The following is a 25,940-nucleotide window of genomic DNA, read 5'->3' as shown; positions in this document are numbered from 1 at the left end:
GGCGCAGGGCTCTGACGAGGCCCCGCTTTCCTGTCCTGCCTGCCCAGTTCCTCTGTTTACCTACAGCACAAACTGGATTTGTTTGCTCTTTTTAAATGCAAAACAACAACTCAGGACTAGGAGGGATGTTTTCTTCTCTCCTTTCTACTCATTTCTCCATGGTCCCAGCCATCTTCTCGAGGTTTTACCACCTGCCAAGGGCTTTTCTTCTCCCCTCTCCATAAGCTATGTGTAAAATTTCTGCTGCAAACAGAAATTCCTATCTTGGGGGGCCTGGAGACTTCCAAAATCTCTAACTTGTCCCATACTGGCCACTATTGTTTTCAGGGAAGTAAAGACTTGGATCCCAATGGGACACAGAGGGGAAATGAAAATTGCTTTGCCACCCCCACCTCCCTGCACTCCCCCAATGACCCCTCTCCCCTGCGTGATCCCACACTCTTCCCTCACAAAGCAAACTCTCCCTGGATTATATTTTAATATCTGCAAAGCCTCGTGTTTGAAAGAAAAACAAATGTGAGACCAGCTCATGTGAAAAACAGAGAGATGGCCTCTGTTGCTCCTGAGAGCCGCTGTAGGAGCCACACGAAGGGGTCAGGGTGGGCAGAGCTGACAGACAAGCACTGTGTCAGACCAGGGACTGGGATATCAGGAGCTTAAACTGAAAAGAGATAGTCACACAGTGCAAGGGGAGAGGATGATGGCAACAATCTTGGGAGCTCAGCTTTCTTTGCCCACACATTTCTGATTCAGGATTTTCTTCTTTCTCTTTCTATTTTTTATTTTCTTTTCCATTTCTTTTCTTTCCTTTCTATCTCTTTTCTCTATCTTTTATTTTTCTTTCTATCCCTGAGCTTTTATACAAACTCCTGGTAAAAGCAGTGAGGTGGCACTGCGGGGTCAGAGCACCAGCAGGAGCACGGTCCTGCCTCCTGAAGAAAACCCTCTCTGCAGCATCATCCCACCCTACAGAGGCTGGGATCGAGCTGGAAACAAAGTCTTGCTGTTCCCTGAGCTCTTCTCTTTTGCATTTGACCCAGTTTGGGGAAATGACAGCTTGTCTGTGCACAGCCCTCACCGAGGGCAGCTCCAGCCCTGGCTGGCCCTGGCTCAGAGCTCGGGCTCCCAGAGCCCCTGTACAGCCCTGGTGTGTTTTTCTGTTTTGCAGAGGGATGGGGTTATTACGAAAGGGAAGCAAGGTGAGAGATAACGATAGAATATGGTTTCCTCTTCCCTCTCAGCTGCCAGCTTGACTCCAGCCCAGGTCAGTAGTGGAGGCCATTGCTGCTGCTGGGTGCCTGTCCTGGTGTGTGCAAACCTCGCCTGGCTGCTGGCCCACTTCCTATGGGGCAGGTGGCTGTGTCCCCTCCGTGGGCTTGGCACACTCCCTGAGCCCTGTTCCAGAGGAGCAGCCAACAGCCAGCTCGTTCCAGGATAACAGCCATGTCATTCTGAGTGTAAAAAACAGGATAACAGCTTCATGATGTCCTTCGTCCACCTGAGCAGGCAACCCACACCTAGGATGCTATTCCTAGGTGGAGATTGCATTTAAATAATAATAAACCCAAAGAAATCCCCTTGACCACTTCCTTAGATGTGGTCCTTCGTGGTCAGGGGATGGGGCATGAAGGGGAGCTTTGGGACAAGGGACAGAGCTGTTCTGCAACAACAAGAGGAGCAGTCGAGGACGTGTAGTTCCTTCCAAGAGTACAAAACTTGTTGCCTCCACCCTTCCTGATGTACAACTTTATGAGCCACGGGGAACAGGAATAAGGAGTTTCCTCATTTTTTGCTCCCAGATTTTGATGATGATCACTGACCTAAGCTTTTTCCCAGTGGTATGCAGAAGTACTGCTCAGTTCTCCTCCTCATCTTGGTTTGCCAGCCTGCAGATCTCTTGCCTGCTACTTGCCTCCTCTTGTTACAGCAGGGCAACAAGTGGCACAGGCTGTACCTCACAAACTGGGGCAGCTGCTCCCGGGGCTAAAATTGGTTATTTTCTTCCCTTCCAGATAGGAAAATTAATTTCCCATATTTTGACTCCTTTTCCTTTTTTTATGTAAGTAAAACCAGCTCTGAAGAAAGGCTCTTGGCCTCTTTGGGTGCTGTGAATATCTTTCCAGCTCCCTTGATTGGAGACCTCCTCCCTGGGCTCTGTGTATGGGACAGGCACAAGGGACTGGGGGAGGGACAATGGCCCGCATGTCCTAGTGTCACCTGGGCTCCCCAGGCCCCCTGCTCATACACACGTGACAATAACCTCCAAGGAACTGCTGAAAACCTCAGGAGTGACCAGCACTGGATATCTCAGTGTGATATTCCAGCACAAGGATGGAGCTGGAAAGGTGCATGGGGTGGGGTATAGTCGCAGGCTGAATTATCATCTGGGGGTTTCTCTGTGACTGGCTGATCTGAGGAGAAATGTTCCCAATTCTCTTGTTGCCACATGTATTTGTTCTGTCTTGTCTGTGTTTTAGGGTTTTAAATATTCCCTTCCCAAAGGGATCATCTGTTCTTGGTTAGCTACCATGAGGCCACCCCACGGCACTGGTGCATTTCAATGGCTAGAAGGACTTGTCATAAAAGACTCTAAGCTCCCCAAAGGCTTTTAAAAACCACATTTTTAATGAAGTTTAAGAACTGGATCTGAATGCTTCTGAACAACGTGATCCTGGAGCAGCTGGGCTGGAACCTATTCCTGTTGGAAAACCGTTGCTGTGTGTGCCAATATTGCAAGAGCAAATATTGACTTACAACCATTGCATCTGCATCTATGAAGAATTTCACTCTCTTGTTCAAGTATCAGTCTTTTTCACCTGCAGCCTTCCTCCTGATTAAATTGCTGCTGTAAATTCCACTGTTTGTTAACATCCTTGTCCTCGGGATACGGGCGTGCTCTTCAGGCTTTCATGGAAACACAAAGAGAAGCTCACCCTTTTTATATAGAGAATTACAATTTTTTTTTCCTGGAGAATTTTTGAAGTTTGTGTTTTCTGTTTTCAGTGGTTACCTTATATCCTCGTGGCTGAGCTCTGTGTGACTAATTCCTCCTTCATCTGCAGTTGGGCAAAAATTATTCTCAAGAGACCTGAAAGACAAGAGCCTTGGGTTGGGAGTGAGGCAGAGGCCAAGCACATCCCTCACCTCTGTGGCAGCTGGAAGAAAATGACTCCAGCCACAGATGTCTCAGCTCCTCTGGCCAGCAGTGACAGCCCAGCAGCAGCAGAGTTCCTGGGGCTCCAGTGGAGGCTGGAGCCAGGTTCACTTTGAGATTTGTGCTTTGAACTGTGTGACAATCTGTTCACACTGATCGGAAATGATTGTTCTGAGTGGCCAGACCCACCAGGGTGCTGCTCATAATACTGCTTATAAAGGCAAGAGCTGCTCTGTGATGGAGGCCACGGAGCAATTAAACTTGCCAAGTGCAAATTGCATTGCAGTGACCCTAAGAGCTCCTGGAGGGGATGAGGGGTGGTACAGGGGAGCAAGGAAGGCTGGTGGCTTCTTGCTGGTTGAAACCCCCCGATGTTTGCATTCCCAGGGAGATGAGACACCTCCAGAAGTTACAGATCAGCTCCATCAGGGTCCAGCCTAGCAGGTGCTGTATTTCAGAATCAGATCATACACATTAAATTACTTTCCCTGCCTAGGAAACCTCATGGCCTGGATGAAGGGTCCCCAGAGGATGCTGTAGAGCAAGCAGAGCTCTGTAAGTTGTTGGGAGAATGGGAATGCAGTATTGTACTGAGCTTTGTGCGCCCACCCTGTTTACAGCACGGTGCTGAGCAGCAGCAGAGCTGCTGTGCTGTGCCTTGGGGAGACAGTGGCACCCCTAAACAAACCCTTCTCCCCCAGAGGGGAACTGCTGGAGCCCTGCAGTGTTTCTGGGTCGCTGCAGTCTCAGAGGAGCTATTCAAGGGGAAAAACACATGCACATTCCTGAGCACAATTCCTGAGCACAATGGAGCCCAGCGCCAGGCCATGCTGTGGTCCAGGAGCATCCTTGGAGAAGGAAGATTTACAGGAATACCTGAAAGAGGAAGACTATAGTTAAACTTCCAGTTCCCCCAGAAGGTGGAAGACAATAAGCAGCCATCAAAAGGCATTTCCTGGCCATCTATTGTTTCCCTCTCTGAGTCGTGCTCATGCTTTGCACATGGTCTGCAAGTGGACAGACTTTCTAATTATAGCACCAGGTGAAGGGCTGTGCACGTGCTGTGTGTGCCAGAGCCTTGGAGCAGTCCCCGACCAGCTGGATGAAGGTGTTTCTTGCAAACTTTTGTGCCTGGCACCATTTCTCTGTCTCACAGCTGGCCTCACCAGCCTCAAGAGCTGTCACAGCCTCCCACTCCCATCCCCAGTGCCTGCCCAGCTCTCATCCATCCCACTGGAGGCTGGTGCAGAGCAGGGACTGTTCCCCCTCCTCTCTCCAAGCACACACAGCATTGTCTCCTCTCCAGGTTAGGGCACCCGACCTATCCTCCATCTCTGCCAGTCTTTATCTCACCCCATTTCCTGGCCCCAGCTTTTCTGTCCTAATTAAATGGTAAAAACACGTGGGATCCAGGCCAGGCACGAATGGTTTCAGCAAAGCAATTAGCCCTACGTGAGCGAGGAACAATTAGCGCGGCTCTCTGGAATTCGGCCATTGTGCCGGCTCATTGTATATTTTTGCCTTAAAAGGGGGCCAGCGTGTTGGGAGGGGAGCAGGGCCCCCGTTCGCAGAGCCGGGCTGACATTTGCACTATGTTAGTCATGCTACATGTCAACATTTTTGTGAGCTTTCCAAAAACAGAAATTCTAATGGGATGTTTTAATCCCATCTTCACCCCCGCACGTCCCCCCTGCGCCTCTCCCCCTTTCAGCTCCCACCTCCCTCCTCCTCCTCCTCCTCCTCCTCCCTGCCTTGCACAGCGCTAATGCCATCCCCTCTCGGCTTTGCCTCCCGGAAACCAGCGGAGCCAGAGCACTGAAATTCCTATTTCAACTTGCATCACATGAAAAATGAACTGTTGCTTTTAATCCCTTTTGCAGCGGCAGTGGGAAGGGAGCAAACAAATTTCCCAGGGGGTGCGGTGGGGGAATTGGAAGGGGTGGGATTTTGGGAACACCAAGGCAAGCTGGGGGAAGTGGTGGGTGAATATTGACTCGCTCACCTACCTTTGAAAAACCCCTCAGCAAGTAAATTGGGGCACCCCAAGGGCAAGGAAGAAGCCAAGAAGCTGTGGGGGCCCAGAGAGAAGCCAAAATCCCTGTGAGCAGCCAACATTTTGAAGCAGCTTTTGCAGGAGTGTTTCAGGGCCAGAGTGGCACACATATCTGATCTGGGTTGGGTGCAGAGGGTGTGCACAGGAGGCTGTGGGACCTACCACAGGCCCTGAGATGCTCAGGTCTGAGCAGGGAGTTAAAATGCATCCCTGATCCTTCTGCCTGGCTGCTTCTCCCCAGGAGGTTTGGGAAAGCTGGAGCTGTAGGTAGCTGTGGCCAGGAAAAGAGTGGTCAGTGTCCCATCATGGAATGTGGCCAGCCACTGCGTCAGACATGGGCAAAACCATGAGATTTAAGGAGTTATTAAGGCAGATGCTGGTCTGGAGGGGAGCACAGTGCAGGGTTTGGCTGGGATGGGCTCTGGGAGCAGCCTGCCTTTGGTTGCTGTTCCTTATACATACACAAAAAAAAAAAAAAAAAAAACCAAAAAACAAACAAAAAAAACAACCCAAAAAACTAAACAAACTATATGTGACAGTTCTTCTGTTGCTGGAGGCTGCACATGGGGCTCACTGGGCCTTTGTCCATCCAGTCCAGCCCAGCATGAGATTTGATTCCTGCCTTCTCCTTGGGGTAATCATCAAACACTTCCCCTGACATCAGTGTCTGGCTCCTTTTCAGAAAGGCAAAGCAGAGAGGGACAGCTCACAACAGGAACATGAGAAAATTTGGGGCCAGAAAGCATGAGAGGCCAAAAATTAAAGGCCAGGAGCTGCAAGCTCTGCTGACCATACCTCTGGAAGGAGCTTGGGACAGGCTGGCCATCATCTACGGCAAACTGTGATCTCAGCTTGTTGTGCTCCTGCTCTGCCTGTACAGATGGACACAAACAGACACCAGCCCAGGGGACAGGGACCATGGTGTCTTTGCCAATGTCACCTCTTGGGAAACTGAGGCCTGAGCACTGCTGAAGGCTCTGGCTCTATGATAATCTCATGCAGTGCAGTGTTACCAATCACAGTCACTGCTTATTTAATTATTTTTTTTTTCACCCCAAATCCACACTGCCAGTTATTCTGAGCAGTGTGCAGCAACAAATCTCACGCTGGGAGATTAGGGCAGCTCTAAATCTCCCTGGTTTGCTCTTGGGGTCAGCACCCAGTGAGGCACCTGCAGGCAGAGGCTGCTGCACCCAGCCCAGCAGCCCTGGCTGGCAGCAGTGTGATCCCTCCATGGCCCAGAGCTGGACCCATGGAGAGGGAGTGCTCCATCCCACCAGCCCAGGGATTTTGAGGGGACAAAGCCAGGTCTGTGAACATAGTCCTCAGCCGCCCCAGGAGTTGCTATTGGGAGGAGAGAGATGCACAGGCTGTGGGAAAGAAGGGTTACATCCAGCTGATTCTCCTAGTTCAAGTTCCCTTTCCCTCACGTTTTTACCTTCATTCCGTGGTTTTGACATCAAAATTCCATGCCCCAAAGGAAGGAGTGCAAAGCTCCCCTTGCACACCTTACACTGCCAAAACTCCCTTGAGATCAGCCTCGGTGGTGAAGCACAGGGAGAGGCATTAAATCAGCAGTGGATGCCCCACCAGCCTCCCCTCTCCCCACACCTTCCTCCCCTCCCCTGGGCTGAATAGGGAGCATGAGAAACCAGGCTGGGCAGGGACGGCCCCGTGCCCCTCGCTTTCTTTCAGGATCAGGGCATCCATGGGGCCGCTTGTGTTCCCCCAGCTCCTCCTCTCCCCCCGCAGCACCGGGAGCTGTAATCTGGAGGCAGCGAGCCTGGAGATGGAGAAAAATGCAGGAGCTGGGGGTGGGGGGAGACAGGGACCGTCCCTTCCCGCTACCACCACCGCCAAAGCCCCAAATTCTTAGACCTGGAGGAGTCACCACCAAATTCCATTCAACTGACAGAAAAGAAATCAAATCCTTTTAAAGAGAGCCCACTTTCCCCGCAAGAATGCTCCCTCGGCCTTTTGTTGAGGGCTTTGCTTGCTCCCAGCAGCTCGGAGGAAGCTGCTCCAATACATTAACCAGTTTAACTTGCTCGTGACCCCCTCTGCCCAGCGCACAATGAAACTCCTCGCCCGCTTTTCTCCCTGGCTCCTTTTCAGCAGCTAAATCCCCCGCTGTTCCCTGCTCGCTGCCTCCCTCACTCAACCTTTCTCAGGCCTCTGCTTCAGCCCCGGGAAAATAATGACGCTTTGCATTTGTATGGCCCCCGGCCCCGTGGGATCTCGCAGTGCCCCGCACGGATGGAATCGTGTCCTCCCGCCCCGCCGAGGGGACCAGCAGACCCCAGAGGTGGAGGGGAAAAGCGATGGAGGGTCTGAGGCCGCGGAGGGTGGAGGGGGCTGGCAGCAGGAGCCGGTGGTGCCAGCGCTGGAGCACATCGGGGTTGATGGCGTGGGGACAGCTCAGCATCAGGAGATGCAGCACAGGCACTCCTTGTGGGAGATTTGCGTGCTGGGCAGGGAGATGCTGGCGTGCTCCACCCCAAAGGCACTGCCAGACCCTCTGCTACAAGGGCAGGAAGGTTTTTTTGTTTCGAAGGTGTTTAAAAAAAGCCGCGATAGATGAAAAAAGCTGAGCCCTGAATAGCGGAGCCTATCAGACAATGGGAAGTTAACCAAGCCCGGAACGGGAGCGCGGAGTTCTGCCGCGGGGCTCTGCCGCTTTCCTACCAGTAATTGATGCAAAAATCTCTTTTGTGCGCGCAGAAAATCCCAGAATGAAAAAAGCGGGGGGTGAGAGGCAGACCAAGGGCAGCATCCAGCTCTTGGGCCGCCCTCCTCCGACATCTCCCTCCCAAACCTGAGCTGCTCAGTGGGAGCAGTGGCCGCCCGGCCGCACGTCGGGGCCGAACCCCGTTAAACACCCCCGACAATGCGACAGCAGCGAAGTCGGCGCCTGACAGAGCTTTTAACCCCTGTCCGGCGGAGCGCGTAAATCGCTGCGGGCAGACAATGCGGCTTTGCAGCCCGAGCGCGGCATTTCTCTCGGATGACCTGAACACTTTATTCCTGGGGATTTATTAACCATTTTTAGCAGCCCTGAGAACCTGGGAGCCTCTTAGGGACCACCTATTGAGCGCCGGGGTCAGGCTGCGAGCAGGGGCGATGCGGAGAGTTTAAACCAATTTAAACCGACCTAATACCGTGGTATGGCTGAAAGGGAGATGCCCCACGCGCAGCCCCGGCCCTGGGTTTGGTGCGGGGCTGAACCCGGCTATCTGCAGTGGAAAACTAGTCTGGAGTTTCAGTGAAATTGACCTGAAGTGGGAGCGATCATATCCTTGAGATCTGGGGGATTTGAGCAGAATGTTCTGTCTTGGAACCATCCCTGTGGAGTCAGGAATGTGGGGAGCGCACCAGCACCCTGCAGCCTCGCCCCACATCTCAGTGTGAGGAGTTATGGACTGTGTCCACAACGGGATCCTTTTTGGGGGAGGGAGTGAGATGCCCCTCCTGGTCCAGCCTGGGCATCTCTTCTGCAGAACAGCCGTGACAGAACCCATCTCCCCTGCCTCTTGTATTTACGAGCCACCCAAATTTGTCTGGTCCTGGAGTCACCCCTGTTGCGCTTAAGCTTTTTGTACCCAAAAAATTGTCTGAATACCAATGAACCAGGCGCCAAACCTTCCTCGGACATCCTCCCCATGCCCACTTTTGGCTCCCTGCCCCTCAGGTGCCATCCTGTGCCCACTGCAGAGCAAGCAGGGTTTCCCCGGGGGAATCGGTGCCTCGTGGCAGGTGAGGGAGGCATTAAATCAGGAGTGGATTTAATGCCTTGGTGTCAGCACCAAGCGAGGCGCCTGGAGGGGAAATCTGTGGGGATGCCGCCAGCATCTGGACGGTCCCGGAGGAATCTGGTTCTGGCAGGACGGTGCTGCTGGAAGAACAACTTCCCCTCGCTGCGGGGGCAGCGGGGCTGAGCCGAGTGGCGGAGCCGGGATGGGGTGAGGTAGGGATGGAAGGCTGGGACAGCGCTGGTGGCGGCAGCGGTGGCATCACAGCAGCTCCTCCAGCCCCTGCATCCCCGAGGGGCAGCACAGCGGCTCCTCCAGCCCCTGCATCGCCGGGGCCCGGCGCACACAGAGCCCGGCGCGCACAGAGCCCGCATTGTCACTCGCAGTTGTGTCCCCAACATCTGGCCACAGCGCGTGTCCCCAGCCAGCGCCGGGGCTGCGGGAGTGGCAGAGCAGCTGGTCGGGGGAAAAGTGCCTTTCCTCCCCTTTTGGCTCCTGGAGAAAGGGGCTCTTTCTTCATTCAGGGTTTTGCTGCTCGGGCTTTTCAGCTGCCTCTCGAGCCGCGGTTGTTGTGCCATAGGGTTTGGAGACAAAGGGCGCCCAAAAAAAAAAAAAAAAAAAAAAAAAAAAAAAAAAGCAAATTGAGACTGGAAGGCTGGGCAGCAATAGCGGGAAATGGGGAGTGTGGGATTTGGTTCCTGTGTTTGTATGGTCTAACTGCCTTTTAAAAACATTTTATTATGGAAGGCTTCTTTGGCAACCCAGGTCTGTCTCCAGATGTGGCCAATGCCCTGAAAAACGAAGCCCCAAAGTCTCCCCAAGTGTTTCTAGCCTGGGATCATGGTTCAAGTGCTGACCAAGAGAATGCATGGCCTAAAATCAAGAGGAGGCAAATGCTGGGGCTTGCCTGAGGAAGCAGTTTCCCTGCTTCATCCTGCCTGGTATTATGGTATTGTTTATCCAGTGCCAGAGATGAATGGAACACGTGACAGCAGGAAAAATGCAAGTTGGACAAGGTCCCTGCCCAAAAATGCAGCAGCCCCTGATTATGGCATTACATTGCAGCCCAGGCCCAAACCCAAATCCGCCTCCCTGTAGCAGCACACTCCCTGGGAAAGAAAACCCCAAGAGCTCACTGCTTGCAGAGACAGAGGGAAAGGGGGAAAAGAGGCCCCGGGATTCGGCGCCAGGAAAATATCGAGTTGGTGGCACATCCAAGACCCGATTTCAACCCAGTTTTCTCTTTCAGGCACCACTTCTCCTACTGTCTGGCTGGAAAAATGGTGTCTCGTTTAACAAGTGATCATTATCATGATAAGTGGAGGCGAGGGGAGGGGGCTGCTTGGTACCTATACAACATTTATTTTCAGATATCCCAGCACTTTGAGGCTTCAAAGCACGGTGCTGTGCCTGGGATGAGGTTGGTCAAGTCTGGGAGCCTCTCCAGATCTCCCTGAAGAAGGGATGAGAGCAGACGCTCCTGGCTCCCTGTCCCCAGATTTGCCCACTGGAAAGGAACTTGCTGGAAGTGAGAGGAGTGCTGTGGGGTTTTTGGGGAGAGGTTTGGTGTATTTGTTTTCAATTATGCTTTGCCTCACGGGAGACTGATGGGACAATGCCTGGAGTTTGGTCAGGCTGCTCAGCTTTCTGGAAACCTCTTGGACAGGGCTGTGAGAACATCTCGGGGCAGGGCTTTGGGCAGCCCGGGACGGGGAAGGAAGGAACGCAACCCTCTGCTGCCGGCAGGGCAGCGAACGATGCTGCCAGGGCAGTGAACGATGCTGCCAGGGCAGTGAACGATGCTCCCAGGGCAGCGAACGATGCTGCCAGGGCGCTGGGGGCTGCAGGGGACCAGAGTGTCCCCATCCCCGGGTATCAGGGGAAAGGGAGGAGGAGAAGGAGGCGCCGGCTCCCTGTCCGCACCCGCGGAGATGCGCAGGGCAGAGGCCGGAGCGGGCAGGACGGGCCCGGAGCAGCCGGGACGGGTGCAGGGGCTGGCGGGGCGGCCGCGGGGCTCGGAGGAGCTCGGGCCGTGCGCGGGCAGGGCAGGGCAGGGCAGGGCAGGGCCGGGCCGGGCGGTGCCCACGCCCCGCGTGGGGCGGCCCCGGCTCCGTCCCTCCCCGGGCGGGGCGGGCGCGGTTTAAAGGCGGCGGCGCGGCGGGGGCCGGCGGTGGCGGCGGCGCGGAGCGGCGAGGAGCGGAGGGCAGGCAGGAAGGATGCTGAAGAGCTGCGGGAGGAAGCTGCTCCTGTCCCTCGTGGGCTCCATGTTCACCTGCCTGCTGGTGCTCATGGTGGAGCCGCCGGGCAGGCCGGGGCTGGCCCGGGGGGAGGCCGGCGGGGCGCAGCGGGCGCTGCAGAGCCTGGGGGCGGCGGCGGCCGCGGCTCCTCCGGCGGCGCAGGGGCCGCCCGGGCTGCGCAGCTTCGCCGATTACTTCGGGCGGCTGAGCCGAGCGCGGCGGGAGCTGCCCCCGGCCCCGCCGAGCCCCCCGCGGCCGCCGGCCGAGGACATCTCCCCCCGCGATGTCTTCATCGCCGTCAAGACCACCAAGAAGTTTCACAAGGCGCGGCTGGAGCTGCTGCTCGACACCTGGATCTCCCGCAACCGCGACATGGTAAGGGATGGGGACGGGGATGGGGACGGGGCTGGTCCCCTCCGCAGGCCGGGATGGAGCGGCTCGGGGCGGGCTGCAGCCCACGCTTCTCTGCCGCGGTCCTGGCCCCTCGTTCTGCGCGATCCGGGTGGTGCCGTGACCCAGCAAACACCACCTGCCCTTCCCTCGTGCCCCATATCGCTGAGCAGGGCGGTGTTCTGGGGCTGGCTGGGCTGTTCTGCAGCCAGCTGTGTTTTTGGGGGGGTGAAATGCAGCGTTGCAGGGTGAGTGATGGAGAGAGCCCGACCTTGGCTCCTTGCGCTCAGAACCCTCCCCAAACTCTGCTCCGGGGTCCTTTCCCCTGAGTACCCCCATTGCAGAGCTGGTAAACTGAGGCACGGTGTGGGGGTGCAGCCCAGCCCGTGGGTGCCACAGGCCGGGTCAGGCCCCTGCAGTTGTGCTGCTCAAAGAACACCCAGTTTATGAGCCCAGGGCTGGGAGATGTGCTGCTGGGATGTGCTGAAGCTCTCGCTCTCCTGGCGAGGGACTGGGCAGGACTGGAGCTGCTGGGAGCTCTGTGGGCTCACCCACACCGGGGCAGCTCCAGCGAGTCTGGTTCCTGACCTTACTGATGTCCTGCCCAGTCCCTTGCTCTGTCCTTCAAGTACTGAAGCAAAATTCAAAAGGGAAAAAAAAAAAAGCTGTTTCCTTAGGAAATGTGCTTTGCCATTTGCTCTTAAGACACTTTTTCTACCCTTAGACAGCTTCCCAAAAGTAAGTTATGTCTGGTCCTAACCTTTTCTTCCTACTGTCTTCACGTGTTTCCTCCTGGCCTGGAACTCGGTTTCTTGCTTGCAAACTGTTTTCCTTGGAAATCTGGAGTGGCTGAGGGTGGAGGCTGTGGTGGAAGCATTGACCTGCCCATGCCCCCCTCACCCAGGTCTGCTGGACCCTGTGGGGTCTTGGCTCCTTCACTGTACCCCAAGAATTATCTTGCTGCATTTTTTTCCCCTGTGAATTGTGGGGTGGTTTTTTGCTGTTGTTTTTTTTTTCCCCCTCATGTTTCCTGGGCTTGGCAGTGGATCTGCCACTTCTCCTTGGTCCAGTTATTTAATGGAAACCTCTTTTATGCTCTGCTGTCACTGCGAGGGGGTGGTGAGTGGTGGTGGAGTGAAACGCTCTTTGAGCACCTACAGATGATCCTGGGAATGGCTGCTCTTTTTTTTCTTCTCCCTCTTGTGAGCTCCGGCTTTCTTCTAGGTTTTTTTTTCTTTTTTTTTTTTTTTGTGCTTCGTTTGTCCGTTTGGATTCCCAGAGCCCTGAGGCTCGGCTCTCACGCTGTCCCCCTGGGCAAGCTAACAAAGCCCCTTTTCTCCTGGCGCAGAGAAAAGGCTTCGCAGCCTCTTGTGTGGCACTTTCCATGGGAACGAGGGAGCCGGAGCCGGCCGTGTCCAGGTCAGGTTGCCTAGAGATGAGGGCCATGAAGCCAGGGGGGCCGCAGCCCGGCGAGGTGCCTGCCTGACAAGCCAAGCCGCTGAGTGACGCCTCTTGTACAGCACTTGAGCACAAGGAGCTGCCGAGAGAGCTGGAGGCAGCACAGACTCCTGCGGGGCAGAGCCGGGATGTGAGCACAGGGGATGAGCCCGCCCTGCTGGGGGTGACCGGCTCTGCCCTTCCCACGCTGTCCCTGGGAGGCTTTGAGGCATCCTGGGCTTCCCCAAACTTGGCATCAGGTCGGGGATTTTTGCCTGCAGAGTGTGGGATTGGTGCTGTGGGGCTCTTCTTTCCTGCTTCTCTGCAGTTCCTGTATCCCTTCCCTGCCTGGCCCCCTGGTTTCCATCCCAGGACGGTGATTTGGTGGCGCTGCCTTTGCTCAGACGTCTCTCTTGGTCTGAGTCAGGCCTGTCTCTGCTCATCCTCCCTCACTCTGGGTTTCACTAACGGTGCTCAGGCATGTGAGCTGCCTCACCAACGTGGGGAAGTTCCTGCCCAGGGGCTGAGAATCTCCTTTGCCTGGTGCTGCTTCTCTTTCTCCTCTCTCTCAACCCCCAGGCTCCCTCCGGCTGCTCATTGGCCAGGCAGGAGGGATGCAGACATGCTGAGAAGGGGTTAAATCCAGCAGGTAGCTCCTGGCAGATAGGGGGAACAGCCATTGTGTCCTTCCTTGGCCGTTCTTTGTTCTGCCCACAATAGTCCCTGTTTCCTGCCCTCTGTCACCTCCAAGACACTGCAAAGGGCACCCCCTTCTCCTTCCTGCCTCTCTGCACAGGGAGAGCACATCCCTATTCCCTTCTAAATCCCCTCTTTGGGTTGCACAATCCAGGCAGGACAAGCTGCTTTTGGAGGAGAGTTATGGGCTCTCCCCTCTTTGCTTTGGGGAGAGTTTCCAGCTGTCTCAGTATCCTCAGGATGCTGTAGAAACTTTGCACTTGAAAGGAAAGAGAGAGGGGAGGAAAACGACCATAAAGCAGAAATCCTGGACAGGAGCAACTCCAAATCCACTGCTTTCTTGCCGAGTCGGGTGATCTGCAGCGGCAGAGCCGCCAAAGACACCTCTGCTGCCCCTGGGGGTACCCTGGAGGCGCTGGGTGTCCCTGGGGCACCCGGAGGCATCCAGGCAGCTCGGCACACGCCTCGCAGCCCGCCGGGGCTCAGCCCGGGCCGCCGTCCCGGCAGCGTGGGATCCGCTGGCTGCCTCCCGTCGGTAATTGCAGCCTTTGAAAAATTCCTGCTCTCGGGGCAAAGCCAACGGGCTCGCCTTCCAAAGAGCACGCTCCTCTGATGGCGGCTCCCAAATTCCTCTAGCACCTTGGCCAGGGTCCCCACCCACACGCCGGACGGAGTGTGCTGGCACGCCAGTGTCACTCGCACTCCCACCAGAGCTGGGCTGGGACCGGGGGCTGCTCATCCCAAACCAGCCCCACAGTGCAGCTGCCTCCCCCCGGCCCTGGGCTGGGTGCCAGGCCCTGCTGAGCACCGATGAACCCGGGTGGGGTGTGAGGGTCCCTCCCTGCTGTCCCCCGCGGCAGCCTGTGTGGGTTTCAGGGGTGGGCGCCCCTCATTGCCCGTCCCGAAGGAAGGATGGATGCTGCTGTCCTTGCCCATAAAAGCCCCGGGGCCGGCGAGCGGCGCGTGGAGCACCGGGCGGGAGGGAGGGCGGGGGACCCTCGCCACACAATGAGCTCATTGTTTGTGAGGAGGTTATTAAAAATTATAGCATTTAAAATTACAGTGGAGGATTCTTCCTCTTGCTGAAGGGAGCGGGGGGAGGGAGGAAGGGCCCGCGGCCCTGCAAGCCCCTTCGCCGCCTCTGCAGGTCCCAGCCCTGCCATCCGGTGCCAGCACGGACCCGCCCCCGGTCCGGGCAAAGCCACCCCCATGGATTGGGGCTGCTGCCTCTGTGGCACGCTGTCATTGCAGGGACATGGCCATCACACTGCTCCCAACTTGGTGGGGAGGGGTGGGCATTTTCCCAACTTAACCCTGAGGGTGGAGGGAAAAGAGGAACATTTGCTGTGGGGGACACCAAGCTGGCAGGCAGCATCCTGACCTGCTCCAGAACCAGCTGGAGACTGAGCCCCCCTCAACCAGCGCATCTTGTTGCCTCCCTTCCTCTGTACCCAAGTGGGGTGGCTGTGAAAAGGGTGCTGGGGTGCTCCATCCCCTCCCAGCATGGGGAAGTGAGATGTGGCACAGGGTCAGGGTTTGTGCACTGCAGGGTCACGGGGTGCCTGCCTGGCCCGGTTCCCCTTTTGGTGGGGTGGTGACAGGCATGGGGGTATGCTGAGAGTGTGTCACCCTGGGAAGTGACAGAGCCACTGGGCCAGGCAGCACAGAGAGCCCACGATGACCCTGGGACGGCCCTGGCTGGGGGGGACACCTTGTGCAGCCCCAGCCATGAGCACCCCCGGGCTCCAGCAGCGCAGGGGAAATGAGTCACCCTGAAAGGAGAAACGAAGGGGAGGAAAGAAAAGACAGAAAAGCTCCCTCCGCAAGGGCTCGGAAGGGGCAGTGGGGGCCGGCGGCGGCTGCCTGGCTCCTGGCGGGCACCGGGGAGGGGCTGACCCCGCTCTGGCCGCCGGGATCCATCCCGGGTGCCGCTCAGTCCCGGCCGCGGGGTCGCGCATTGTGCGGGGCCGCGAGCAGCGCTGGCAGCTATTGTTCGGGAGGGACTTGGCATCCTGTGTTTCTTGAAGCTGCAGTTCTGAGAACAATGAGGTTTCCTGAAGGGGCTGGTGGGGGGGAGCAGAGGGCCCTTCCTCTCTTGCACCCTGCAGGAAAAGTTACTGGGGGGGGGGGTCCAAGAGGTCCTTGCACCCCTCGGTGCTGTGGCTGGCACAGGGGCCAGGTGGGAGGGGGGTGGCTGGGAGTGCTCTGGGGGTGATGGTTTACAGGTGACAGCTCAGGGATGCTGGCTGCAGTGCCCACTTGCACCGCTATAAACTGGGCTCTGCCCTCATGTCTGGCATCCTACATGGGAGATGCCAAAGGTGGATTCATGTTTTTTGCTTGTTCTCATCCTTTCCTGGCCTATCCCCTCCCAGGCTTGGCTGTCACCTCTGCTCCTCTCCCCTGCAGCCCCAGGTGAAGGGCCAAGCAGGCAGGGTGCATCTTCCCTCCAAGAAACACAAATTAATAACAAAATTAATTTTAAAAAAATGAAGCCTTTAATTGTTTTAGTTTTAACTTAATGCCATGGTGGGGTTGGGAGGGATGTGGGAGACCTGTGAGGCCCCAGTAGGTGCCCACAAGGGTTGACTGGCAGCTGTGTGCCCCTGTCCCAGTCCCTGAGGTGCCACCTGGCCCTCCCACACCAGGAATGTCCCAGGGCTGTGTGTGGGGAGGGGCCCAGGGGAGATGCCTGGCTAGGATGAAACGTTTCAGTGCAGGCGAGTAATAAACAATTGTCTCTGTGCTCTATTTATAGAGACTGAGTGCAGGATTAGTTGTGGGGTTATTTTTGGAGCAGCTGAAGGCAGTTGCTGGACGGCGCTTCTGAGCTAATCAAGCAAACATTTTCTGTCTCGCCTGTGCACAGGCTGCGTGTTCCCTGTCCCCCCTCTCAGCAAGGCTGAAACCTGGGCTGGAGTGCCAACCCCCTGTGTGATGGGCTTGTCTCAGGCATCCTTGGATGCTGTCATGGTTCCATTTGTACCTCAGTCAGTTGCCTGACCAGTCCCTGAGCACCTGGGGGAAATGGGGACCAGCAGCTGTACCCCGAGTTGGATGGGGGTGACAGCTCCTCCTCTACACACAGCACTGACCTCGTGCCACCCCAGCAGTGCTGTGGCACACAGCACCACGGGCATCCTTGGCCCTGCAGCTGATGGCTCCCTGTCCCCAGCTGTCCCCTCCTCACCAGCCCTTCCCCGTCCCCTTTGCTCAGAGCCTTCCTGACCTCTGTCCCTCCCCACAAGCCAGGCTGCACGGCAGGCTGTGCATTTGTGAGAACTTGCCTTCCCACCTCCTCCATCATTTTTTTTCCCCCCTGCTTTTTCTTTTCTCCTTTTCAAGCCCCAGAGGTCACTTGTAGCCCCGTCCCCTCCCATTGAGGCTCCGGGCTGTCCCCACCAGCCCCGGCTGGGGACCTGAGCAAACAGGGCTGGGTTAACCAGTGCAGCTGTATGCTAATGACTGCTGCCCGCTTAACTCTGCTCGCTGAGTAAAGTCAACCCCACTATTGTACCCAGCTCCTCAAACAAGCCACAAAACCCCAGCGCGCTCCCGGGGCCGGCTGCGGGGTGGCACCCAATTTCCAGCTCACTTGTAATTCATCATCCCCAGCGCTCCATCGTCCCCCTCTGCTGCCTCCTGCCTTCCCCCCCCAGCCCTTTTGTCTTTCCTCCTTTGCCCTTTTGAGCACGTCTGGTTTTTAATAGCGCTTGGCAGCTGGTTGTGGTTTCTCTCCTCCAGCTTTGTTTGCTGCCCACTGATTGATGGCGATGCCTTTCCCACCCCCTGCTCTCTCCTCCTGCTTCTCGTCCTTCCCCAAATCCCAGGCCCAGAGCAGCCCCTCCAGTCCTCCTTCCTGGGTGACATATGCCAGGAATTAGCTGTGTAAATAGAGGAGTGCAGCCGGGCAGGCAGCTCAGGGGCCCGGGGAGGAGGTCGGGCGCTGCCTGGCACCGAGGGATTGTGCTGGGATGGGCAGTGAGGAACCATCCCCTCCTCGGTGCTCATTGGCATCATCTCAGCCCCCTTGGGTAGGACACAGGGAGCAGAGAGGAGCTGTGGGGGCATTGTGCAAGTGGCCAAGGACAGGCACGTGCTGTTGACACAGGTGGGGACGCGGTTGGAGCCGGCGCCAGGGACAAACACACCTGCCTGGGCGGCTGCTGCGGCGCCACGCGCGCCGGCTCAGCTCTGAAATCCCTGCTCAGATCAGGCTCTGCACCTGCTCCCCTGCGTGCCCCTGCCTCCCCTGGGGCTGGGGACAGCCCCTGTGGCCCCCAACACCTCCCTGCCAGCTGCTCCATGCTAAAGGCATCAGGATGGGGATGCTCCGTGCGGGGTTGGCTCCCAAGGGGAGCTCAGCACCCAGCCTGGTCTGCAGCTGGGGCTGTTGTGTGCCTGCCTGGCTCTCCAGTGCCACTCGGGGTTTTGGCAAGGGGGAGGAAGTCACCACCAGCTTCCTGGAGGAGCTGTTCCCAGGTGCTGCCCAGGGCCACATGGTCTCAGCCCCTCGGTCCTCAGAGGTGCCTCGTCTTCTCTTTCAGACCTTCATCTTCACTGACGGGGAGGATGAGGAGCTGAAGAAGCAAGCACGTGAGTCTGTGGCTCTTGTCCCTTTGTGTGTGTGACCTGGCCAGGTCCCCTGAAAAGCTCCCACCTGTGGAGCATGGTTGGTGTGGGGTTTGCCCTGGGAACTCTGAAAAAGCCCTTACCACAGGAACATGGGTTGAGAATGACACAATTTGTTTCACTGATGATGCCTAAACACCCTCAGCCTGAGAGCCCCATCTGGGGGCAGCTTTACTTCCCAGCCAGCCCAGCCCATCCCCTACATGGTGGGGATCACAGTAACCCCACTTTTAATCCCACATTTTGCACCACTTTATCCCTGGGTTGAGCTGGGGTTGATGGCAGCACCAACAGGGTTTCATGGGAGCATTTTCTGGGCTGGGGTCAGTGTGTTCTATTCTCCACATGCAAATGACTCCTTTTCAGGCTGGGAAGTGATTGCCTTTGAGCTGGGCAAGCAAAATAGGGCAGGGTTTTTGCTACCATGTCCTGGGGAAACTCAGAGCTCACAGACATCCCCTTACCCCCAAGGTGGCTGGTGCACCCTGGGCAAAGTGATGTGGAGTGGCATCATGCTTAAAACGTGGATAGGGCTGCTCTACAGTGCATCTGCAGCACCCACATTCCTTAATCATCCCTTCCCTTCTCTCACGTGGACAAAAAAGACATTCCCCCAAAAATTCATCATTTGCCCAAAGCACCATAGCATGTGGGTCGCTGAGCATCGAGATCACCCATGAGTTTCCATCCCCCTGGCACACCTGGGACATGAGTGGTGAAGTGTCACCGTTTGAGTGTGTGGGGAGGTGTGGGATGCACCAATGGGCTTTGACCCCTCTTTTTCCCCTGCAGGAAATGTCATCAACACCAACTGCTCAGCTGCCCACAGCCGCCAGGCGCTGTCCTGCAAGATGGCCGTGGAGTACGACAAGTTCATCGAGTCTGGCAGAAAGTAAGCGGCTGCTCTGGGGGAGGACAGGGATAAAGGGGGGCAGGATGGTGCAAACAGAGACCATTTGTGTATTTGGGGTTGGGGTCTGGGCAGCTGGCCCGGGTGGGTGTGACACTGCTGTCACTGCAGGTGGTTCTGCCACGTGGACGATGACAACTACGTGAACGTGCGGATGCTGGTGAAGCTGCTCTCCAGCTACCCCCACACACAGGACATCTACATCGGGAAGCCCAGCCTGGACCGGCCCATCCAGGCCACGGAGAGGATCAGTGAGAACAAGATGGTGAGCCTGGGGAGACTTTGGGGCTGGTTTAATTTGGGCTGTGTGCAGAAGGAGCTGTTGTCTCACTGCGTTGGTTCCCCTCTCTCGCAGCATCCTGTGCATTTCTGGTTTGCCACGGGTGGAGCAGGGTTCTGTATCAGCCGGGGGCTGGCACTGAAGATGAGCCCTTGGGCCAGGTAAGAGCATTGGTGTTGCTCTCCCATGGGGACTCCTCATGGTCCCCAGGGCACAGAGAGGTGACATTTTTGGGGATGGGTGTTGGACCACGTCCCACAACCTTTCTCTCTTTGCCTTCTGGGGGTGTCTGCAGGGAGCTTGGAAACAAGCTGGGAAGGGCTTCAGTTCCCCCAAAGTGACTTTTATTCAGAGCTGGGCACCCACTGGCCAAGCCCAGACTCCTGCAGGGTGCCCACATCCCCCTGGGCTTTGCTCCTCTGCAGCCCCTCTCTGTCTCCCCGCAGTGGGGGTCACTTCATGAGCACTGCAGAGAAGATCCGCCTGCCTGACGACTGCACCATCGGCTACATCATCGAGTCTGTGCTGGGCGTGAAGCTCATCAGGAGCAACCTCTTCCACTCCCACCTGGAGAACCTCCACCAGGTGCCCAAGTCGGAGATCCACAAACAGGTACCCCAAGTTGTCACCTAAAAATTGGGCATTGTGGCTAAGATATTGATTCATATGTGACCAAAACAGCAGAGGGGAAAAGCTCCATGCCTGTGGGGTGATGCAAAGTGTCACTGGAGGCTTTGGGAAATGGGGTGAATTTTGCAGCTCCCCTTTCCTCTGCTTGATCCTTACGGCCATGTCGGCCACTTCACCCCTCTGTGCTTGCCCCCCAGGTGACACTGAGCTACGGCATGTTCGAAAACAAGCGCAACTCCATCCACATGAAGGGAGCCTTCTCTGTCGAGGAGGACCCATCCAGGTGAGCTGGGGCTCCCTGTCCCCCCAAACCTGGGTGCCTTGGGGCCGCCACCGTCCCATGCTCAGCTTTGCTCCTCTCCCCCTCAGGTTCCGCTCCGTGCACTGCCTGCTGTACCCCGACACGCCGTGGTGCCCCACCAACATGGTTTACTAGGAGGCGCACGTGCCCTCCAGCCTCGTCCCGCGTTTCCCCGGTATCCGACGGGCGTGCGGGACCCGCGTGCGGGTGTGTCGCTCCGGCCTCGCCGCCGGGCGGACAGACGGACGGACGGACGGACGTCGTTGCTGTGGTATTGCACAGTGTGTGTATACTGAAGGCTGCTGTGCGGCCCCTTGAGCCCTGCCCTGCCTGCCTCGCTGCCTGCTCGGCCGGGAGGGCGCAGAGGGACGGGAATGAGCACTTACCCACGGGCACCGCGGCTGGCGCGCCCCACGCCATGCGTGGGCAGCGGCCGCAGCGCGGGGCCCTGCCCCACCCCGGCCTTGCTTCTCCTTGATGGTTGTTGGTTTTTTTTCCCTTTCAAATGTTAAGTTTTTTTTTTTTGGTGTGTTCTTCCCTTTTTTGCCTCTTCCCCACAACCCGCTCCTGTAACCCCTGACCCAGCCCATCCTCTCTCCCAGTCCCAAAATCTCAGCAGCGAAGCTCTGGCTCCCAGTTTGGATGAGGGGTCCCTGTGAGTTCTACAGGCAGAGGTGGGCAGGGGAAGCCTCTGGCCATGGCAGTGGCTCCTCCAGGGTCCTGCAAAGCTGCTAGGTGCTCCACAGCCTCACTGGAGGGAGACAGTGGGGTGGCTGGGAGATGGTGTTGGTGTTAACTCCGTTTCTCAGAGCTCCCCCCACACGGGTGAAGTGTTGCTGGCAGCATTGGTGGGTGAAATATTTAGAGACTGGTGTAAAGACTTTCTATAAATTGGGCATGGGAGGAGGGATTTTCCAGAGCTGCCACAGTGGGGTGGGCGCTGTGTTTGTCCAGGGTCTCCCTCCAGTGCTGCTCGGGCAGCCCTGCAGCTCTGCAAGGAACACCTTGAGGTCTGCCCAGGCTGTGTGGGTGTACCCCGTGGGGCCAGAGCATCCTCCAGCCTTGCCCTGGCTGTGGGTGCTGCCCAGGCAGCACCTCCCAACCCTCCCATTGTGCTCTCCCTCTTGGAGAGGGATTTATCCAGGGAGGGAGAGGGACCCTGCATCACCCAAGAGCTGCCCTGCCTGCCAACATCAGCCCTCTCTGCCCCTGGGCTGAGCCAGAGCTGAACATTTCCACCTTGAAGCTGAGTGAAAATAGCCCATAATGGGTGTGTTGTAAATATGTTATTGAGCCAGTATTTTTTTTACTGTGCCTTTTTTTTTTTAAGAAAAAAAAAAAAACCACATTGAGAAATATGTAGATTTTAAATGCTTTTTATACATTTTCTGTGGATCAGAAAAAGAAAAATCCCCGACCTTTGATAATCTGTTTAAGAAAGAAAAAAAAAAATTTTTTTGCGATGTCTTGTAACTATCACTTACCTTAATTTATATGTTCCAGTATCTGGAATGTCACTCTGTGCTTTCTGTACCTAGGATGTGTTTAAGGCAATAGCTGTGGGGAGGGGAACCAGCATGGACAGTGTGTTCTCAGGGACCTGAACCCGATCGCTGCCACGGGGTTCCCGTGGGAGCGGTCACCAATAAAGTGGCTTTTCTTGCTGACCACAGTCACCTGCTCCCGGCTCCGGCGTCTCTTTATGGATGTGCTGCCCCGAGCAGCCCTTGATCCCCCGCAGATGTTATCGCCTCTGGCCGAGCTCTCAGGGATGCTCTGAGGAGGGGCTGCTCCTCCATCCCCGTTTTTCCCACGGGTACCGCGATCCCGCTGGCCATTTGCATCCCGGGGTGTGAGGCTCCTCTCCTCCTTCCCCTTCCCAAAAGGCTCGCACAGGCTTTGGCACCTCGGGGCTGGTTTTTCCCAGGCTCGGGGGCGGGAGGGAGGCGGTGGGGATGAGGTGAGAGCCGGTTGTTAGCAGGGTGTTGTTAACAGCCGGCGGGCAGGCGTGTGCGTGGGAAGCTTGGAGGAGCCCCTTCCCCCTGCCCGGCCCTCCCCTCAGCCTCTCCACCACAGTTTCAGCCGACACTGAGCATCCACCTGCCAGAAACAAGCCCCAGCTTTCATGGCTGTGGAGACAGCCCGAGATCTGCCCCACTTCCCAAACCAGTCCTGGTGGTGCCACTGGTACCAACTTCCACCTGTGCCACCCCCTTCTCCCTGCCTTCCTGCACAGCCAGTACACTCCTTCTCCTTCTCCTTCTCCTTCTCCTTCTCCTTCTCCTTCTCCTTCTCCTTCTCCTTCTCCTTCTCCTTCTCCTTCTCCTTCTCCTTCTCCTTCTCCTTCTCCTTCTCCTTCTCCTTCTCCTTCTCCTTCTCCTTCTCCTTCTCCTTCTCCTTCTCCTTCTCCTTCTCCTTCTCCTCCTCCTCCTCCTTCTCCTTCTCCTTCTCCTTCTCCTTCTCCTTCTCCTTCTCCTCCCCTCCTTTTCTCTTCTCCTTTTCTTCTCTTTCTCTTCTCTCCTCCCCTCCTTTTCTCTTCTCCTTCTCTTCTCTCCTCCCCTCCTTTTCTCTTCTCCTTCTCTTCTCTCCTCCCCTCCTTTTCTCTTCTCTTCCTTTTCTCTTCTTTTCAAGGCACACTTACTTACTTCACAGTTTCCTTTGAATCTCTGGGTTATCAAGGGCTGGCCCTGCTAAAAATACAGCCTGGCAGGAAATCGGTGTGTGCTGAAGCAGCCACCCCTCCTCCCAGCCTGCTCACCCTCCAGACAGCCACAAAAATCAAAAGTGCCCCAAGCTCTGCAGCCCTTGGTGAGGTGGGGCTCTGGCTGCGAGTGTGGCACATCAGAGAACCACCATTGACTGGGCACCCCAAAAAGGGCCCTGGAGGAAGGGGAGGGTGGATGGATGTACAGCAGTGCTGCCTTTCCCCGCTGCCTGAGCCAGGGATGGTGTGCTGGGTGCAGGATCTGGTGGCCCTCAGGCCTGCCCTGGCGCAGGGTCAGCAAAGGGACCTGTGTCAGGCACAGGAAGCCGTGACACCCAGCCCCATCTGCCCCCCACGAGTTCTCCTATTGCTCACAGGCTGCGGTTTGGCAGCGTGGGCACTTCCCAGCAGTGGTGCTGTCACCTCACCGAGCCTGACCCTCCCCTGCACCCCAGACAGGATGGGCAGATGTGGGTTAAGTGCCCATTGAGGCACTGGGCAGCCAGGGGCTGTGGCTTGGGGCTGGGATGCTGCTGTGAGGAACAGGAGCTCCAGGCACGGGTAAAGGCTGGGGGGATGCTGGGCATGGTGCAACTCCCAGATAGGGGCTTAAAAATTAAAATAAATGCAAATAAAAAAATAAAGTTACAAATAAAATAAAATAATAAAATGAAATATACCCCACCGAGCCTTCAGAAGTGGGGGAAGGCAGCTCACCAGCCCTCCAGTTTGTCTCCCACCAGGCTCCCAGCCTCTCCCTCCTCCTTCCCCGAGTCGTGGGCTGAAAAGTAAATAAATACAGGCATTAATAAACAAAAGGAAAACAAAAGCAAAGCCTGCTGCTCTCGCATACTTGGCAGACTCTGCAGGCCAGGCTGCTTTCATCTGCACCCCGGCGCTGGTGTGGGACGTCCTGTTTACTCTCGCCTGCTCGAGGCAGCTGATAAGGCAGCTGTACCTTTTGGAGACTCTGCTGTGTGCTGATGGGGTGGGGACAAGCCAGGCCTGCTGGGGACACTGCCACCACGGAGGCACTGCTGCTGTTGACAGCACTGTGCCTGGCTAAAGGCTTTCCCCATCTCTGGGTGGTTGCAACATCGAGGGCAGAGAGTAACACACTGATTCAGTCCTTTTTGCTGTTTCCAACCTCCTTTTCTTTTTTTTTTTAATGGTTTAATTTGCATTTGGGTCACTTGCAGTCCCAGCCTTCGTGTGAGTCACTGTGTTCCCAGCCTGGCTGTGGGGACTTTCACCAGAGACCATGTGAGGGTGAACAGGACCATGTGCTGGGACAAACACCCACGATGGACAAACACCCATCCTGGTACTGACAGCAGCGAGAAGTACTTGAGGCCTGGGGTGGGAGGGCAGTGTTGGGAGACAACAAAACTTGTGTGAATTGGCTCCAAGAGCCACTTCCAGCTGCTTTGGCCCAGAAAAGTGGAATATTTGTGGGAAATGAACATAAAAGCATCCGAATGGCGGGGCCTGAGCGATGCATGCAGCTGCAGCTTTGGGAGCTGCCTGTCCCAGTGCTGGGTGGGAGAGTGCTGGGACCCCTGTGGGGGTATGATCTGCATCCCACCACCTCTGTGCAGCTGGAGGTGATTTAATCCACCTCCAGCACTGTCTGCCTTGGAGTGAGGGGCTGCAAAGCCCTGCAGCAGAGAGTGATGGCTGTGGGACGGCCAAGACTCAGCACTGGGATGTGCAGAGCAGCTCTCAACCACTGCCCCTTTATTTTTTTCACCCTTCTACTTTTTCCCACCCCTGCATAACATGCAGGTGGTTAAAATAAATAACTAAAAAGTGCTGCAAAGTTTATTTTTCCCTTCCTGACTTTTAAGACCAGCCTTGAATCTATCAAAACCAATCCCCCTTGCCCCAGAGCTCCCAGCAACTGCTGTTTCTGGTCTGCCTCATCTGCCCAGTGGGGCCAGTTCTGCTGCTGGAGCCATTTGGCAAGCCAAGAGTGGAGGAGGAGATAAATTGAGCATCTCAAAAGCATCTGGAAACACTTCCCACGGCGCTGCCAGATGAGATCTGCGAAGCTGCGGCATCACCGAACAGTCCCGCTCCCAACCAACCCCTCCTTCCTCCTCCTCCTCCTCCTCCTCAGTGGATGTGTCCCCCCTCAGCCCCCACCAAACCATGGTGCTTTCACCAGGGAAGCAGTGCTGGGTTTGTGCTGGTCCACACTGAGCACAGGGGCCTGCAGCAGCAGTGCCAGCTCTGGGGGATGCTCCAGCCGTGCCCTCGCCAGCCTGCTGAGCCCCCCTTAGGGTGGTTGGGTTAGGAAGCCCTTGGGCTGTGGGGGCTGTTCTGGCTCCCTGATGAGCAGCCCATGCCCAGCCCAGAGCTGATGTGTTTGGAACAGCTCAGGAGTGGCTGGCTGTGATTTACAGGGTGCAAGCTCCAGGTTCTGTGAGGTTTGCTGGTGGGAAGAGGAAGCAGCAGCATCTGCGACACCTGGCAGTGAGCAGGGAGCTGTGCTTCCTCCCACTTCCCTCCACGGGCTGGGAAGGATTAAAAAATCCCTGAGCAGGGATTTTTGGCTGAGGTCATGGTGAGAAACACCCCCTGCTCCAGGCAGAGCCAAGGCAAACGGTCCCAGCAGCAGAAGGAAAATCCTCTGCTCCTGCCACCATCCATCCCCTGTCCAGCACACAGCAGTGTGACCTGCTGCCTCGTCACCATGGTCACAGTGAGCCCACCCTCTGTCCCTGCCTGGGCACTCCCAAACGAACTGGGAGATGCTGGAGTGCTG

General features: G+C 56.5%; 1 protein-coding gene across 1 annotated transcript; it reads left to right on the top strand.

The window, feature by feature from the left end:
* Positions 1-11,142: 11,142 nt before the first annotated feature.
* LFNG (LFNG O-fucosylpeptide 3-beta-N-acetylglucosaminyltransferase) lies at positions 11,143-22,150 on the top strand. The gene is made up of 8 exons (XM_058035794.1): positions 11,143-11,568; positions 18,264-18,312; positions 19,141-19,240; positions 19,370-19,523; positions 19,614-19,699; positions 19,985-20,150; positions 20,366-20,451; positions 20,538-22,150. The coding sequence occupies exons 1-8, from the start codon at positions 11,173-11,175 to the stop codon at positions 20,602-20,604; spliced, it is 1,104 nt and encodes a 367-aa protein (XP_057891777.1). The 5' UTR covers positions 11,143-11,172; the 3' UTR covers positions 20,605-22,150.
* Positions 22,151-25,940: the final 3,790 nt, after the last annotated feature.

Source organism: Melospiza georgiana, chromosome 16 (assembly GCF_028018845.1).
Source record: "Melospiza georgiana isolate bMelGeo1 chromosome 16, bMelGeo1.pri, whole genome shotgun sequence".
NCBI classification, from domain to species: domain Eukaryota; kingdom Metazoa; phylum Chordata; class Aves; order Passeriformes; family Passerellidae; genus Melospiza; species Melospiza georgiana.
Note: the sequence above shows the minus strand (reverse complement) of the source record. Positions and strands in the feature narration are given on the sequence as shown.